At 39.5% G+C, this 15980-nt stretch overlaps 2 protein-coding genes across 4 annotated transcripts; one reads left to right on the top strand and one right to left on the bottom strand.

Annotated features, from left to right (window-relative positions):
• The first annotated feature begins 1 nt into the window (after position 1).
• On the top strand, positions 2-3849 carry mrpl40 (mitochondrial ribosomal protein L40). The gene is made up of 5 exons (XM_061672052.1): positions 2-175; positions 294-374; positions 827-982; positions 2661-2742; positions 2824-3849. The coding sequence occupies exons 1-5, from the start codon at positions 114-116 to the stop codon at positions 3049-3051; spliced, it is 609 nt and encodes a 202-aa protein (XP_061528036.1). The 5' UTR covers positions 2-113; the 3' UTR covers positions 3052-3849.
• LOC133399969 (ubiquitin recognition factor in ER-associated degradation protein 1) lies at positions 3121-15974 on the bottom strand. 3 transcript variants are annotated; one of them, XM_061672049.1, is made up of 13 exons: positions 15833-15974; positions 15492-15624; positions 13253-13285; positions 13045-13166; positions 12763-12893; positions 12607-12679; positions 9579-9647; positions 9424-9492; positions 9292-9342; positions 8010-8098; positions 7224-7338; positions 5203-5370; positions 3121-4216 (listed from the first exon to the last, which is right to left on the bottom strand). In XM_061672049.1, the coding sequence occupies exons 1-13, from the start codon at positions 15833-15835 to the stop codon at positions 4085-4087; spliced, it is 1188 nt and encodes a 395-aa protein (XP_061528033.1). In that variant the 5' UTR covers positions 15836-15974; the 3' UTR covers positions 3121-4084. The 3 variants fall into 3 exon arrangements, 2 of the variants coding, with proteins under 2 accessions (XP_061528033.1, XP_061528034.1); XR_009768272.1 differs by lacking the exon at positions 3121-4216 and adding an exon at positions 6928-7167 and having other exon boundaries at positions 5282-5370; positions 7254-7338; XM_061672050.1 differs by lacking the exons at positions 3121-4216; positions 5203-5370 and adding an exon at positions 6484-7167 and having other exon boundaries at positions 7254-7338.
• Between the last annotated feature and the right edge of the window lie 6 nt (positions 15975-15980).

The raw sequence follows: 15980 nt of genomic DNA, 5'->3' as shown, positions 1-15980 counted from the left end.
ACACGCGCCGCCTCATTGCCCAATGAAGTAATGTATTGTGATGTGAATTTTTCTTTCTTTCTTCCCTTATAGCTCTACTATTGGTTTTGATACAACTGATCAACCTCAAATACATGGCAGCGGCTGTATTTCGTTGTATGGGTAGGATATTAGTCCGACAGAAAGCTCCGACGGGGTAAGTTCGGGAAGCTATATCTCACGAGAGGCTAGGCTCAAGGTTATTCAATTGACAATTGCTTCTGGAGATTGTTTGGCCTTCCCTAATGTTTTCCCTGCTGTGTGTGGCTTGTTAGGGTTGTTTCGACCGAAAAAGCTGGCGTTAACACTCCTTGGTTTACTGCGACGATGACACTAAGGACGTCTGCTCCTCTCAGGTGGGATTTATTCTGGAGAAGATTGTAATCACAGGGTCAGAATTTAACTGAAAAGAGAAACAAATGTAGTTTTAGCAAAATAGACTCATATCAAATATGATTTCCCCCAATGTAAACATTAAAAAGCCATTAATCTGTTGCAGCCCTCAAAAAACAATTTCTTTTAAAAAGAAATAAATAAAAAATAGCACTACAGTATTTTATTTTATGAAAACAAATAGCATAATTAAATCGAATGTACAGTACAAAATAGTTTCTGCATCATGAATTCATGCTTTACTGTCTGGACTGTCTAAAATAAAAATAATGTAAAATGTATATAAACAAACAGCCTTGAGCATTATTGTAAAAATACTGTATTGTCTTTTGCAGATCTGTTTTAAGTATTATCGGTAAACATAATACGTCCTTAAACTGTTTTTTATTTTGCCATTGTGTGTCCTTTCTTTAAGTGCGGAGCCCAAGAAGAAGAAGAAAGTGGACCCCAGAAGAGAGCTGATGATGAGGGAGAGGCTGAAGAAGAAGCTGAAGAAGTTGGAGAGGGTTCCACCTGAGTTCATCCCCATCGAGGACTTTGTCACTCCAGCTAAATGTTTGGATGAAACCAGGTGCAATTTTTTTTCTCCTTGCACGTCGCATAAAGGTTTTCAAATGGTGACAGTTTATATAGATTAATTCTATTTTCTGTGGTTAATTTGTTTGAAATTCTAAAAACTTCAACCAGCTTTCTGGTTGAATTATGTTCAATCTCAAAGATTCCAAATGTACAACCCCAATTCCAATGAAGTTGGGATGTTGTGTTAAACATAAATAAAAACAGATTACAATGATTTGCAAATCATGTTCCACCTTTATTTAATTAAATAACTACAAATACTAGATATTTAATGTTCAAACTGATACTTTGTTTTTAGTAAATAATCATTAACTTAGAATTTTATGGCTGCAACGCGTTTCAAAAAAAGCTGGGACAGGTGTCAAAAAAGACTGAGAAAGTTGATGAATGCTCATCAAACACCTGTTTGGAACATTGCACAGGTGAACAGGCTAATTGGGAACAGGTGGGTGCCATGATTGGGTATAAAAGGAGCGTCCCTGAATTGCTCAGTCATTCAAAAGCACAGATGGGGCGAGGTTCACCTCTTTGTGAACAAGTGCGTGAGAAAATAGTCAAACAGTTTAAGGACAATGTTCCTCAGCGTACAATTGCAAGGAATTTAGGGAATTCGTCATCTACGGTCCATAATATCATCAAAAGGTTCAGAGAATCTGGAGAAATCACTGTATGTAAGTGGCAAGGACGAAAACCAACATTGAATGCCTGTGACCTTCGATCCCTCAAGAGGCATTGCATCAAAAACTGACATCAATATGTAAAGGATATCACCACATGGGCTCAGGAACACTTCAGAAAACCAATGTCAGTAAATACAGTTCGGTGCTACATCCGTAAGTGCAACTTGAAACTCTACTATGCAAAGCAAAAGCCATTTATCAACAACACGCAGAAACGCCGCCGGCTTCTCTGGGCCCGAGCTCAGCTAAGATGGACTGATGAAAAGTGTTCTGTGGTCCGACGAGTCCACATTTCAAATTGTTTTTGGAAATTGTGGACGTCAAAGAGTAAAAGAACCATCCGGACTGTTATGGACGCAAAGTTCAAAAGCCAGCATCTGTGATGGTAAGGGGTTGTGTTAGTGCCAATGGCATGAGTAACTTACACATCTGTGAAGGCACCATCAATGCTGAAAGGTACATACAGGTTTTGAAGAAACATATGCTGCCATCCAAGCAACGTCTTTTTCATGGACATCCCTGCTTATTTCAGCAAGACAATGCCAAACCACATTCTGCACATGTTACAACAGCATGGCTTCGTAGTAAAAGAGTGCGGGTCCTAGACTGGCCTGCCTGCAGTACAGACCCGTCTCCCATTGACAATGAGTGGCGCATTATGTAGCGTAAAATACGACAACGGAGACCCCGGACTGTTGAACAGCTGAAGCTGTACATCAAGCAAGAATGGGAAAGAATCCAAGCCATGAAATTCTAAGTTAATGATTATTTGCTAAAAACAATAAAGTTTATCAGTTTGAACATTAAATATAGTCTTTGTAGTGTATTCAATTAAATATAGGCCGAACATGATTTGCAAATCATTGTATTCTGTTTTTATTTATGTTTAACACAACATCCCAACTTCATTGGAATTGGGGTTGTACTTCCTTAGATTCTTGCCTGCTAATACTGAATTTTGAATTTATTATTATTATTTTTTTTACAAAGGGTCCGCTCCGCTCCCAGGCTGTCTTTCGATGAAAGCGAAAGCCGAGCTCTGCTGCTGAAGGAGTGGTGTCGATACAAACACGTAATCACTTTCCTTCCAGAAGAGCAAAATTGTTACTGCGCACATTCATTTTATGGGCTACGTTACATCTGTTTTTTGCAGGAGCAACACTTGGCTGAGATGCAAGCCATCGAGCTTGCCCTGGAATCCCAGAAGGAGGCGTTGGACGAGCTCAAAGCTGAATCTGAGGAGCTTTACCAAGCGGCACTGAAGCCAGACCCCCTCCTGTTTCCTTTCTCCCACAAGGGCCCCGTATACACGCCGCCAAAGACCAACTACGAAGCGCCTGATGGGAAGTACACTGATGTCACGAAAGTCTACACACAGTGATGAGCTGTGTATGTTTTTCTTGTGTATTTTTTGTTTTTTATGGCGACAACAAGAACAGATTTCAATTGCTAGATCAACAAAACATTTTTAATGATGCAATAAATATGCCGGTTTAAAACAAATGAAAATCTGTAAATGTTTGTTGTATTTGACAGTGTAAATGGCAAGTTTCTCAAAACAGGATCTGTTCTTGATAAACTACACTAAACTTCTAGAGTAGGACTCACGCAGAGCCAGGGAAGAGTATTTCACAGTGATTGCCTACGGCCCCTCCAAGCACCTCCGAACATCCAACCGCATTCATTTGTAGGCAGTGTGGGTTAAGTGTCTTGCCCAGGGACACACGAACAAGCGACCCTCCGGGTGCAGGGGAGAAACTTGCCATGGATGGTGTAAATTGGACTGCACGTTAGGGCAGTGTGATGGCCATAAAACTTCACAAACTGTCTCTACTGTTAGTAAGACGTGGGCAAGGGAATCATGTGCTTACAAAAACTGCAAAGCCTAAACGTTTGAGTGCCGATGGCCTGTCGGATCGATGCCTCTATGTGCCCTGTGGCTGTTGACCAGTCCGGGGTGTACCCCGTAGATGAGAATACACTAAGAAAGGGAGGTCAAATTTGTCTGCACATTCCATGTATGTGAACAGCAAGAAACCCAAAGGACCAATGTTGCCAGGATGGATGGGAAGGCTTACCTCCCCAACATGGCCACCACGTCTGTTAGCTGGGTTGCCAGACTGTGTTGGCGTATCTACTTAAAACAAAACAAAAAAACACGAAATCTTTTTTTTAAATTCAAGTTATGAAGCAAATGTGTCCTTTGATGATGTTAGACATATCTTGATTAATAAATGTTTTTTTTTTTAAATTATTGTCTAAAGGACTGCAGAGCTACATATTGTACAGAAAAACAGCAATGTGGAATAACCTAAGTAAAATTCCCAAGTGTTTAGTACTCAAAACTCAGTTGTGGTATATACAGTACATTATTTCTTTTACAGTCAGTTACAGCATCCTTTGTCCTTGACAGTTTAAGAGTCCTGAGGTTTTTCATGGTTGAGGGGCAGGTGCCAGTCACTGGGGGGGTCTCGTCTCAGCTCCCACACTGGGGGGAACTTCCTCTGTTCTGCTACTCTGTTCCTTTCACTTCTCTGCAGTGCTTCCTGTAACACAGATTGGAATCCCAATTAGGTGATGACGAAGTCCTCTCTAATTCTTCCATAAATTGTCATCTTATCAAAAAGTCCTGTTAAAATATCATATATTAATATTTTTCATTTTATTTTATGTTTTTTTTTAAAACTACTTCGGTCAATATAATACACCTCAAATATTGTTTTTGGACATAATTACGTTTGCATTACAAAAAATTTTTTCATGGGAATATTTTTTTCCATTAATCTGCTGTAAAAATATGACATGGGATGAGTACTTTATATTAAATGATACATTAAATGGTTACTTTCTAAATCTTTTAAAACTACTTAGGCCTGAAATATACATATCAAAAAGTAATTCTATTTTGGGGATTTAACCCTTTGTTATTGAATTCAGTAAGAACAGTGTGGACTTTAAAGACACACATTTACTATTTACATACACACCATAGCAACACAGGCTTATAATTTCGGTAGCAAGGCATTACAGAAAAGAGTAAAATGAGTACATACAGTATTTGCTGCATGCTTTGAATGGGGAAAAGTAGTGCCATCTGGTAGACAGAAACCATTAGTCCAAATTGAATGCTAACAAATAATTGTAAAGATGAATGCAGGCTAAAAAAAATTATTAATAGGGCTACTTTTTTTGTCAGAAAAAAAAAAACGTTTTGTGTGCAGCTTTACTGTTTTAGACTAGTTTACGGAATACAAAAATGAATTTTAGAAATGACCGATACCCCTGCAGCTGTCACCATCTTGAGTGTCCATCATCCATTTTCCAGAGTATAAATTGCAATCGGCTAAAAGTGTTGTCATCCATGTTTATGTTAATACATAAGCAGAAGTATCAGACCATTTTTACCAGTACAGACTTAAGAGTATTGGCACCAATAGTGGTATCGGAGCATCCCGAAAAAATATGATTTGACATATATTCATCCAACAAATCCAGAAAAATTAATGAGATGTCTTATGTACAATATTTTCACCTTTGCCTCAGTGCTTGTGTTGTTCTCGCATGCTTGGCAGTTGTAGTAGTCCTCTTTCCACTGCTGACAAGATGGAGAGCTACCATAAGTGTAGTAGTGATGGAAACGATTCCACAAGCTCTTGCAGTGTCTGTATTCACTCCAGTAGTCACTGCAGGCCCTTGGTGTCTGCAACACAAAGCCAGGAATGTTGTTTTTCTCCTTCCCCCATTGCATATTTTTAGGAAATATTTGCAGCTGGAATCGCACGGCCATTAACTATTTAAAGCCAAACAATTACAACAATTTTAAGTTAATTTACATTACCAGTACGTTAACCCCTAAATTGAATTTTAAAATACATGGCTGTTTTTAACACCAATTCTACAATATATTCAAGATGAAGTATTTACGTGGATGTTTGTCTGGTAATAACACAAATTCAATGGCATTTTTATAAACCAAATGAATGCCTAAGTCAGTCTGACATGGCTAGGCGCAAACGTAGCCATATTAGCAAACACTAGCACGTCACTTCTTAAGACTTTATTACAGTAACTCTGTAAACCTATTTTAGTACGGACCACCGAGAACACCACTAGCTCAATAAATGACCAGTTTAGTAAGTTCATGTATTTTACCCTCCATTGTCTCTCTTCAGACCTCTCCATTTCTAGCCTCCGGGGCTAACGATAGACGCATTCATTTACCCTTGTTTTTTTGCGGTGCCTCCCGTCGGCCTGTATAATTTTGCAGTTATGAATATGAATGCATTCAGTTAAATCTTGGTAAGATGCTTAACAAAATAATTGTATATGATTTGAATTACCCATTTAAAAAAAATGTTGAAAGAGTATTGTAACTTTCAGCTTGTCCGAAACACGGAAAGGTTACGAGAACACCAGCGTAATATGAGTGAAAATGTTCACAAAACAAAAGTTCGGTTCTTCCGGGAAAACTGTTATAGCATTACGAGAACATAGTACTGTAGTTTAATTATGAGATGCAAATCAAAATTCCCAGATACACCTAAACGCAACTGTGAGCACGTGGCTGACGTAACACGAATCTGTACGAAAATTGTGAGTACGGAGTTAACGTAACACGAATCTGTACGAAAGTATGAGTACGCTAACGCAGTCGTTAAGGCGCAATTACAGTTAACATTTGCATTAAAACACTTATAGGCCGGAAGTATAACACAATCCAATGTTAAAACAAACAAAAACATTACTTTACGCTTTAACCGTCTGTAAACGCACATTTGTTATCGTTTATGAACAAATAAGAACAAGGCTAAAATACTTTTAACAATCCTTTATTTATCTATAAATAAAGAAAAAAAACACTTGTAGATCCCTAAAATAACTCAGGAAAAATTCAAACACATTTGTCATTATTAAAAAGTTCAAAAAATATTGCACCCATTTTGTCACAATAATGGGCCATCATGGGATAGCAGTATGTATTAAGTGGACTGCAAATATTCAACAATAATTTGGGGGGGGGGGGTTATGGGACAAAAAAAAAAAAACAGGCAAACGTAACATTCAATTCAATTCAAATCCAAATAGAGATGCTTCAAAAGTGATTCTTGGTCATGTTTCTGTAAAAGATTTCAAACCAGCCACTAAAACATTTGGGAGCACAAAAATCACTGCTGGCACCATTTTATGGATCTTAGCTTCAAACTGAACAAAAAAAAAAAAAAGGGACTGCCCCCGTTGTAATCAAGTACAAGCCCACCTCCACAGCACAACTGCAATTTCAAAGGGTCTGAGACGTCAACGTCCCAGTCCACCTGAAAGAAGGATTTCACTTTGCAAGTGTAGGTGACAATACATGTTGTGTGTGTGTGTTTGTGTGTGTTTGTGCACATGAGCCAACAAGTCGCTTCTTTGCTGGAACCCATCACGGCTTTCTGCCCTTCTTGCGTAATGATTGTCCTTCTCCAGAGAAGGCGATGAATCTGTTCATTGCGTCATCCTAAGAGGAAAAACGAAGGGTTTGATGGTAAAACTATGAAATATAAATTCATTTACATTTATACTGTAATGCGCTGAAATGTTTACATCCTCAAGCATTCTCCTTGGAAGTGGCCTTGAGTTTCGGATGAACGTGACTCGGCCAATTTTGAACTCGTAGTTGGGGATACCTCTGCGTGACAAAACAAGATCGGCAATTCAATTACTCAATTAAATCAGTCAATTACAGTAAATATTTTATGAAAAACCTTGACACCACAAATATATAAAACAATCAAACTAAAATTCTCTTACGCCCCTGCACAATCTAGTTCTTTGCACGCGGTTTGTAAACCAAGGACCTGCTGTACACACATATAGCTCCTTGCTACTAAGTGTAAATGTGTGTTGGTATGACAATTAAACTCATTGACTCCTAAGTACAATATTAATTGGTCAACAATAAATTGTCCCCCCCCCCCCAAAAAAAAACACATCTCTGTCTAGGCTGCTGAGTATAAAATGTTTTACTCGACAATAACTTAAAAAACGTACAGTATGTGAGCTAGGTTATGTGTAGTGACTTGATTCCTCCATCATTGTCTTCATTTTACCGTGGTTTACTTTTTAAACTTGTTTGACCGTTTATAACGATAACATGTCACCAACAGATTTCCATTAAAGATTATAGTTCAATGTCCAGTCATTCTTAGAAGAAAAATGTTTCATAAGAGGTTGCCCTGTATTAGCCACCATTTTGTGTGAAATCCTCTCTGTGATTGCCAAACATTTACAGACTTCAAAAGAGATCCTAAACTACCATCATCCACTTCAGAACTACACTGAAAACAGTTATGTTTGAACCTTATAATGTCGCTGGGGCCCAGAGGAGCAGGGCTGGGCTCGATCCCTTTGGTTTTACCATCCAAGCGATTGCCAGACCCAGTGAAGGCCTGAGAGGAAAACACACATCGTCATTACTTGGGTTGCACAGTACACAGGGAGTATGAAAGTACAGCGATACCTCCGCATCAAAAATGAAACAATACCATGTGTTTTTAGTACCGGTACTTCTGCACAGTTCTGCAAAAAATAGGTCAAGCGTACTTGCTTCAAGCTGTTTATTAGTCACTCCTGTGAAATACAGGACCATGATCCGATCCGATCTTTGAGATCAGTAATCGGTCCAATGTCAGGAAAAAAACAAGGATCGGATCAGACTGGATCTAAAATCTCAGATTTGACCACTCTTTTACAAGCAGTCCATGCTATGCCCCGCTCCAGCACTTCTATCCAGCAGCGCTTGGATAGCAGATATCGGTCAAAACTCATGGCTGCAACATTGGTATCGGATTGGAAGTGGAAAAAGTTTGATTGGGACATCCCTAGTAAAATATGTACAGTATTTTTATGTAGCAGGAACAATCGCCTGTAGCGTACTTTATTCAGTTGCCCAGCTATGGAAGAATTTTTTTTTTAATCCAGAATACTTTTTTTTTTTTTTTACAGCTAAAGTTACTGTACAAATCTGATATGTAAATTAAAGAGCAAGAAACATTGTACAGTATATTTAGACGCCAGAATGTTCACCCATACCACATAATTTGAACAAACGTCTGCTAGCTTAATGCTAACATATAATGTGAAAGGCCATAGATGGACTAACAGAAATTACCATCGATATTACTGTACTTATAAACCTGCAAACAACTTCTACTTCAGCACAGAGGCCCCAGCTATGGAGCTGCACTGAATCATTATCCATTTAATTAAGACACCTGCCTGTAAATAACGTGTATACATCCAATGTGTATTACAGTAGAAATGTATGTAAAAACAGACTGATCTAATGATTAAAAAAAAATTCATGTTAAGAATGTGCTAATTCACTGTCTAAAGAGCATACAGGCTACACCTATGTATAAATGGACACAAAAAAAAATATATATTCCATGTTTTGCCATTTATAATTCCACTGCTGCTTACTGGTGTTTTAGATTGCTGCCGTGGCATCGTTTCAGTATTGGAATCGACACTTTATGTAGGTATCGTATCAAAGTCAGAATTTTGGTATCATGACATCATTAGTCATTACATAAAATGAAAACGTAAACACGTGCCACCCTCGTTAACAATGATTACTCACTCTGAATCGTGTGTCCATTTCGGCGTAAGTGCTTGGATCTGCCTCCTCCTCCTAAGAAGATTAAGAAAGCAAAAATACTTTATGGCGCATATAAAAAAACTACATGCAGGCAAGTTAAAATGTGGTGCATACGGTCGGTTCTTCCTGATGGTGAGACCGGCGTTCAGGCTCCTTGTATCCCAGCGGAGCATCAAAATCCACCTAGGAGTGAGCAGACACGATCAAAGTAACTACATGTGGCACTGAAGCATGCTTTAATCATACACTGGATGTAGAATCATACTTACATTCATGTCACACTCAATAATGGACACCGCTCTGTCTGGTTTGGTCTCCATAACTCGCAGCTCATAAATCTGAAATAAAATATTATTAAAACCCCAATTCCAATGAAGTTGGGACGTTGTGTTAAACATAAATAAAAACAAAATACAATGATTTGCAAACCATGTTCAACCTATATTTCATTGAATACACTACAAAGACAAGATATTTAATGTTTAAACTGATAAACTTTATTGTTTTTAGCAAATAATCATTAACTTACAATTTGATGGCTGCAACACGTTCCAAAAAAGCTGGGACAAGGTCATGTTTACCACTGTGTTACATCACATTTTCTTTTAACAACATTCAATAAACGTTTGAGAACTGAGGACACTAATTGTTGAAGCTTTGTAGGTGGAATTCTTTCCCATTCTTGCTTGATGTACAGCTTCAGCTGTTCAACAGTCCGGGGTCTCCGTTGTCGTATTTTACGCTTCATAATGCGGCACACATTTTCAATGGGCGACAGGTCTGTACTGCAGGCAGGCCAGTCTAGTACCTGCACTCTTTTAATACGAAGCCACGCTGTTGTAACATGTGCAGAATGTGGTTTGGCATTGTCTTGCTGAAATAAGCAGGGGCGTATATGAAAAAGACGTTGCTTGGATGGCAGCATGTTTCTCCAAAACCTGTATGTACCTTTCAGCATTAATGGTGCCTTCACAGATGTGTAATTTACGCATGCCATTGACACTAACACAGCCCCATACCATCACAGATGCTGGCTTTTGAACTTTGCGTCCATAATATTTTCACACTCACTTGTTCACAAAGAGGTGAACCTCGCCCCATCTTTGCTTGTGAATGACTGAGCAATTCAGGGAAGCTCCTTTTAAACCCAATCATGGCACCCACCTGTTCCCAATCAACCTGTTCACCTGTAGGATGTTCCAAACAGGTGTTTGCTGAGCATTCTTCAACTTTCTCAGTCTTTTTTGCCACCTGTCCCAGCTTTTTTGGAACGTGTTGCAGCCATAAAATTCTAAGTTAATGATTATTTCCTAAAAACAATAAAGTTTATCAGTTTGAACATTCAATATCTTGTCTTTGTAGGGTATTCAATTAAATATAGGTTGAACATGATTTGCAAATCATTGTATTCTTTTTTTATTTACATTTAACACAACGTGTTGGGGTTTATATGTTTATGGGAACTTATCCTGTTATTCACTGAAAAATATTTAAACAAATTTCAGATCAGGGCAATAAATGTATTACGTTGGTGCCATCTTGTGGAATCTTTGTGTTGTAGTTAGGTTTAATTCATTGATCGGGTCGGGTTGTTTTTCTTTTTCATCTGTGAGACATGTCCTGTTTTGTCAGTCCTTGAAAGCACCTCATTCACAGTCGAAAGTGAAAGTATGTTTCTGCTTCTCTCCCGATGCAGCTACTGATAGCCTGTGTAGTCTACATTTCTGTTACAATTTGCCTGTATTCCCGACCAGTTTGTATAAATGCCAAAAAGTGCATTTCGGGACTTTTACCGTTTGTGTAAAGTGCTTGTGCAGATATTTGATTGCCCATGTGTGATGTCATGTCAGTTAGTGGTCGTGTGTTATTTAAGGCTTCTTTATACTCGCGCATGTGTGATGTCATGTAATTTAGTGCTAGTGTGTTATTTAAGGCTTCTTTATACTCGCGCAGACGGCGACCGCGCTAACATCACTGCAGCTATCCCGCACGAAGTTTGCCTTTATACTCGAGCGCAACCCACGCGCGCGGTTTTGAAAGTGTACTGCAGTTCTCTTCCAATTCGGGTGTGTCACTACGGCTGGTATTGGGTAGGACTTCCCTCTGCATTTTGTGGCCATTTCCGGTAGCCGTTTTTACTTTCCTTTCCGTAACAAGGAACAAAGCAACAATGGTGACCGTGGAACAGTGTCTGCTAGAACAAATGGACCTGGATGACCAGATGATACGTTTAATTATGCTGCAAAATGTATCAAGAAGGCGGCGGTTGCACATAGGTGCTATGTGGAACCGGGAGAAACGCTGATTACCTCATCACAGCATGTGACTAAAACGGACCAATCACGAGAGATGATCACCGTGGCATTCTACGCGTAGCAACTATTTTTGCAGTGTGCGCGTCAAGCTACGCAGAGGGGCCGCGCGGGCCAATTCGTCAGTCACGTGATGCTATGCGGGCGTTGTCGGCCACGCAACCGCAGGAGTATAAAGAGGCCTTTAGGCTAATATGCTTGCTAATGCTATTTACTGATGAGCCTCATGTGAAGAGAGCTTGTTTGTGTTCAATAATAGAACAACTGAATACAGATGGTTAAGTAAAATGGGTTCATTATTGCATACAAGCTTGATGCATTGAGTTGCTTTGCTCTCTGCTGTTCTATTTACATTGCTTTGCCGCCATCGTGTGGCACCTATACGCAATTACAAACAACTTTGAGAGGCGGTGTCAATTATATGCTATGCGGGCGTTGTCGGCCACGCAACCGCAGGAGTATAAAGAGGTCTTTAGGCTAATATGCTTGCTAATGCTATTTACTGATGAGCCTCATGTGAAGAGAGCTTGTTTGTGTTCAATAATAGAACAACTGAATACAGATGGTTAAGTAAAATGGGTTCATTATTGCATACAAGCTTGATGCATTGAGTTGCTTTGCTCTCTGCTGTTCTATTTACATTGCTTTGCCGCCATCGTGTGGCACCTATACGCAATTACAAACAACTTTGAGAGGCGGTGTCAATTATTTGCAGTTTCTTTTCACTGTTCGCGGCAGGATTCGGTCCTGGTTCACTATTCATGAATTACTCAAGAATATTACTCAGGTTGTGGATTACAACCATGATGCACACATTTCATCTTTTTATCGTAACCCCTAGAAATTATCTCCTCAGATTTACAACACAGAGCAGAGAGTGTATGGAAAATTGGACTATTGTACAAGTCTTAATAAAGTGTTTTTTAAGGTATTGCCTGCCTCATCTCACTGATGTCCATGAACACATGGGCGTGGACCTGACTACCTTTTCATTATAGTTTATGGCTATGACATCACCAGTGGTCAAGCAGGCAAAGTTCCTCAACGCATTCTCCAGCCTGAAAAAGAGGGTACAACGTGGTGTATAAGATACATTGCATCATCCTGTGTAGAGAAGGATCAGTTGAGTGTTACTCCTTACACTGCTTTGGGGTTCGTAATGTCCAAAAAGTCAGGACTCTGCGGCTGGAACTTGGAGTAGGTGGCCACCATGAGGTTAACGCTCTCAACCTGGACCAGACCACCTTCCTCCAGCAGCAGATTCTGCATCATCTGAAGAGCAAATAAAGATCATGTAAAGATTACTTTGAATACAGAGTGTGCTAGGAACGCATTAACATGAATTAAAATAGATTTGTTGGTCCTTCGAGGCAGCCTAATCTGTAACTCTCTATGCTTAATGAAAATTCTCTGCATGTCTCACCCAGTGCGGCAGGTAGCAGATTCCCTCATCTGCCACAAACTCGAGAACGCCGCAGTGCGTCATTCGGTCTGAGTTCTTGTTAGTCAGCTTGAACAGCATCGGATAGGTGATATTAAGTCTGCCTGTGCAGGTAGACAACACAGAGAATTAGCATTTATTTGGGGGGTCGGGGGGACATTGCAATTGGAAAATTTATTTTAACACTTACTGAGCTGGTCAAGCGCTGAAGGTGGCATTATGACTGAGGAAAAATAAATCATTAGTGATGACACGAGTTAAATATTCTCATGGAATTAATAGCCATCTATCTATAGAGGATATAAAAGCCAATCTCACCTTGTTCAAATGTTCGAATGAAAAATTTGAGATAAAACTGTGACATTCTCATAACATGATTAGTATGACCAAAATTATCAGGATTATCACAGTATTGCTAAAAGAAATGCATCAGGCATTTGTAAAGAGGAGTGGTACAAGACAAATGATTAGGTACATTTGCACAACCTAACAAGAGCCAACGCAATAGTCCATCAAAATTTTAATTGGTAATACTATTGGTCTGAAATTTTATTATGGTTTATCAGTAAACTGCAAATCACTTCAACCACAAAACCAAGACCTTTTTGTATAAATGCTTGCCATCTCTCCATTTTCAGGCGATCCTTGGGTTACAACAAAAGGTAGCTAGAGTAGCCAAATATTGTACCCAAGTACGAGTACTGTTACTTTTGAATAATTTGACTCAAGTAAAAGTAAATAGTCCTCCAAATATTTACTTGAGGAAGACTAAAAAGTACTCAGTGAAAAAAAAAATACTCAAGTAAAGAATAACTGGTGAGAAAGCGCATGAACGTCGAATAAAATAAACATTTATCATATATGGGAGTCCACACACACACCTGCTACCATTTCAATTTTTAAGTGGCCAGAAACCAACAACACATGAACTGGGCCCTTCAGAAACATTATTTGCTTAATTCACTTCAGTAACTGAATGAAGAAGCTCTTTGCTGAACACTTATTGATAGTGTGTGTGCGTGTGTGTCCGCATCCGTGTGTACGTAATAGATTAATATTACAGCATGGCCCCCAAGAAGCATGTTTTACATTTAATTATGACCATAAAATACAGCTAATGTTGCCATATGCACAGCCAAAACAACAATAGAAACATCTGCAACTTACCGCAAGGTTTTTTTTCAAGTTACAAGTGGGCTGCAATTCCCACATTTGGGCAGACGCAAGACGACATCATCATAATCTTCAACTGCATCATAAAGCTATTGTTTTTCGGAGTGTGTAAAGTAAACGCTTGTGTGGCTGAACCCCTCCCACCCCTCCGCCCCCCCCAAACTACTTCTACAAGTACAATTTATCCAAAATGTTATTTGAGTAACTTCCGCCCCCCCCCCCCCCCCCCAAACTACTTCTACAAGTACAATTTATCCAAAATGTTATTTGAGTAAATGTAACGGACTAAATGTAGGGTGTTACTACCCACCTCTGGTTACAACGGTCCCGACATAATTTATTTCAGGGCTATGAGCAGCAAAGCAGTCGTTTGTGCAACCGTGTTATAATACAGTCAGTATATGCTCATAAAAAGGCACACGCTCACTTACTGCTGTATTTACTGTTTTACATTCAATTAAATTTCATATTTATGGCCTAGAAGTGTTTTTCATACAAATATTTACAGCAATGATGATGACTTTACTCATCTATTAGTGCAATGTTTCACAACCCTAATTGAGCCAAAGCACACATGATGTATGTGTATGCATATATATATATATATATATATATATATATATATATATATATATATATATATATATATATATATATATATATATATCACGGTATGCCAGCAAACGAAATGTCACAAAAAGTAGATGCACAGGTTAATTATGTACCTTATACCATCTAAGTGGAAGAGCATTTACTTTTTCTCCCCATCACTACAGGTCACTGGCATGGACAGATCAACAAAGATACATTTTTTTTCTTTTTTTAGTCTGCATGTTTGGGTATGCTTTATGCCCGACTGGTAACAAACAAAACAGACACAACATGATTTTCTTGCCTTGCAGCATACAAGTTTTATGACTGTGCGTGTGAGTGTGGCGACCTAGCCTTGCGCTCTCTGAAGCCCAAAAACGAAGAAACAAAAGACAAAAACAAAACAAAAAACACCTTAAGCACTTGGCCTCTTGTATTGAGCAATTCTTCACTATCTGCCCAACTGCTGCTTCTTGTGAAGTTGAGTTCGGTGCCACCATCTAGCGTTCGTATCTCGAAATTGTAGCTCGCAAGTCAACGCAAAACTCGCGAGTCGGGTCACCCAATGGAAAGTACCACAGCCTATCTACCGGTTTGTTAACGGCTTGCTGTGTTTAGACCACAGTCAGTCTGTCACGGTGCATCACGAGTGGGATGCGGCTTACTTTTGCCTCCTTTCTCCACGTCGGAGCGGTCATTCGGACCGGCCAGCATCGACACAGAGTAGCATCGGTACTGAGTGGAAAAGCGGTTCTGGAAGCCACGGGACATCGGGTGGTCGAAGACGTGGAAGGAAAACTGTGAAAGAAGAACAAAGTTGTCACGAACCGCAACACGTTGTCACTGGAGCAAGAAAAGATGGTGGTTTGTTGGCGTTAAGTTTCATGATGACGGTGCTTGTTTGGCCGTGTTGTCGTTCGTTGCGGCAGCTAGCTTAACAGCGTCCAAACTGTAGTAGTTTTGACGGCCTCGTCAGCGGCGACAGATGAAAGCAAATGTGAATTACCATGTCGACGTGGTCGTCTTTGTTCCCTCGAAGCGCCCAAAACAAGAATACGAGCTTGTGTTAGGCTATTCTGACATTCACATAGAAGCCCAGTGAGTCCACTGTTGTCTTCCGCCCAGACCGGAAGTGCATGTGGTGACGTAGTCAA

This window comes from Phycodurus eques, chromosome 3, assembly GCF_024500275.1.
Source record: "Phycodurus eques isolate BA_2022a chromosome 3, UOR_Pequ_1.1, whole genome shotgun sequence".
NCBI lineage: Eukaryota > Metazoa > Chordata > Actinopteri > Syngnathiformes > Syngnathidae > Phycodurus > Phycodurus eques.
This window is presented reverse-complemented; position numbering and strand designations above follow the sequence as displayed.

What these genes read in the sequence shown, in the direction of transcription:
- LOC133399969 (XM_061672049.1), bottom strand. An exon ending in TTATTGAGTGTGACATGAAT is followed by an intron (nt 9,493 to 9,578) that starts GTAAGTATGATT and finishes GCTCACTCCTAG; the next exon opens with GTGGATTTTGATGCTCCGCT. An exon ending in GGCCCCAGCGACATTATAAG is followed by an intron (nt 7,339 to 8,009) that starts GTTCAAACATAA and finishes TTTGTCACGCAG; the next exon opens with AGGTATCCCCAACTACGAGT.
- mrpl40 (XM_061672052.1), top strand. Translation starts at nt 114, where the DNA reads ATGGCAGCGGCTGTATTTCGTTGTATGGGTAGGATATTAGTCCGACAG. An exon ending in CGACAGAAAGCTCCGACGGG is followed by an intron (nt 176 to 293) that starts GTAAGTTCGGGA and finishes GTGGCTTGTTAG; the next exon opens with GGTTGTTTCGACCGAAAAAG. An exon ending in AGGACGTCTGCTCCTCTCAG is followed by an intron (nt 375 to 826) that starts GTGGGATTTATT and finishes CCTTTCTTTAAG; the next exon opens with TGCGGAGCCCAAGAAGAAGA.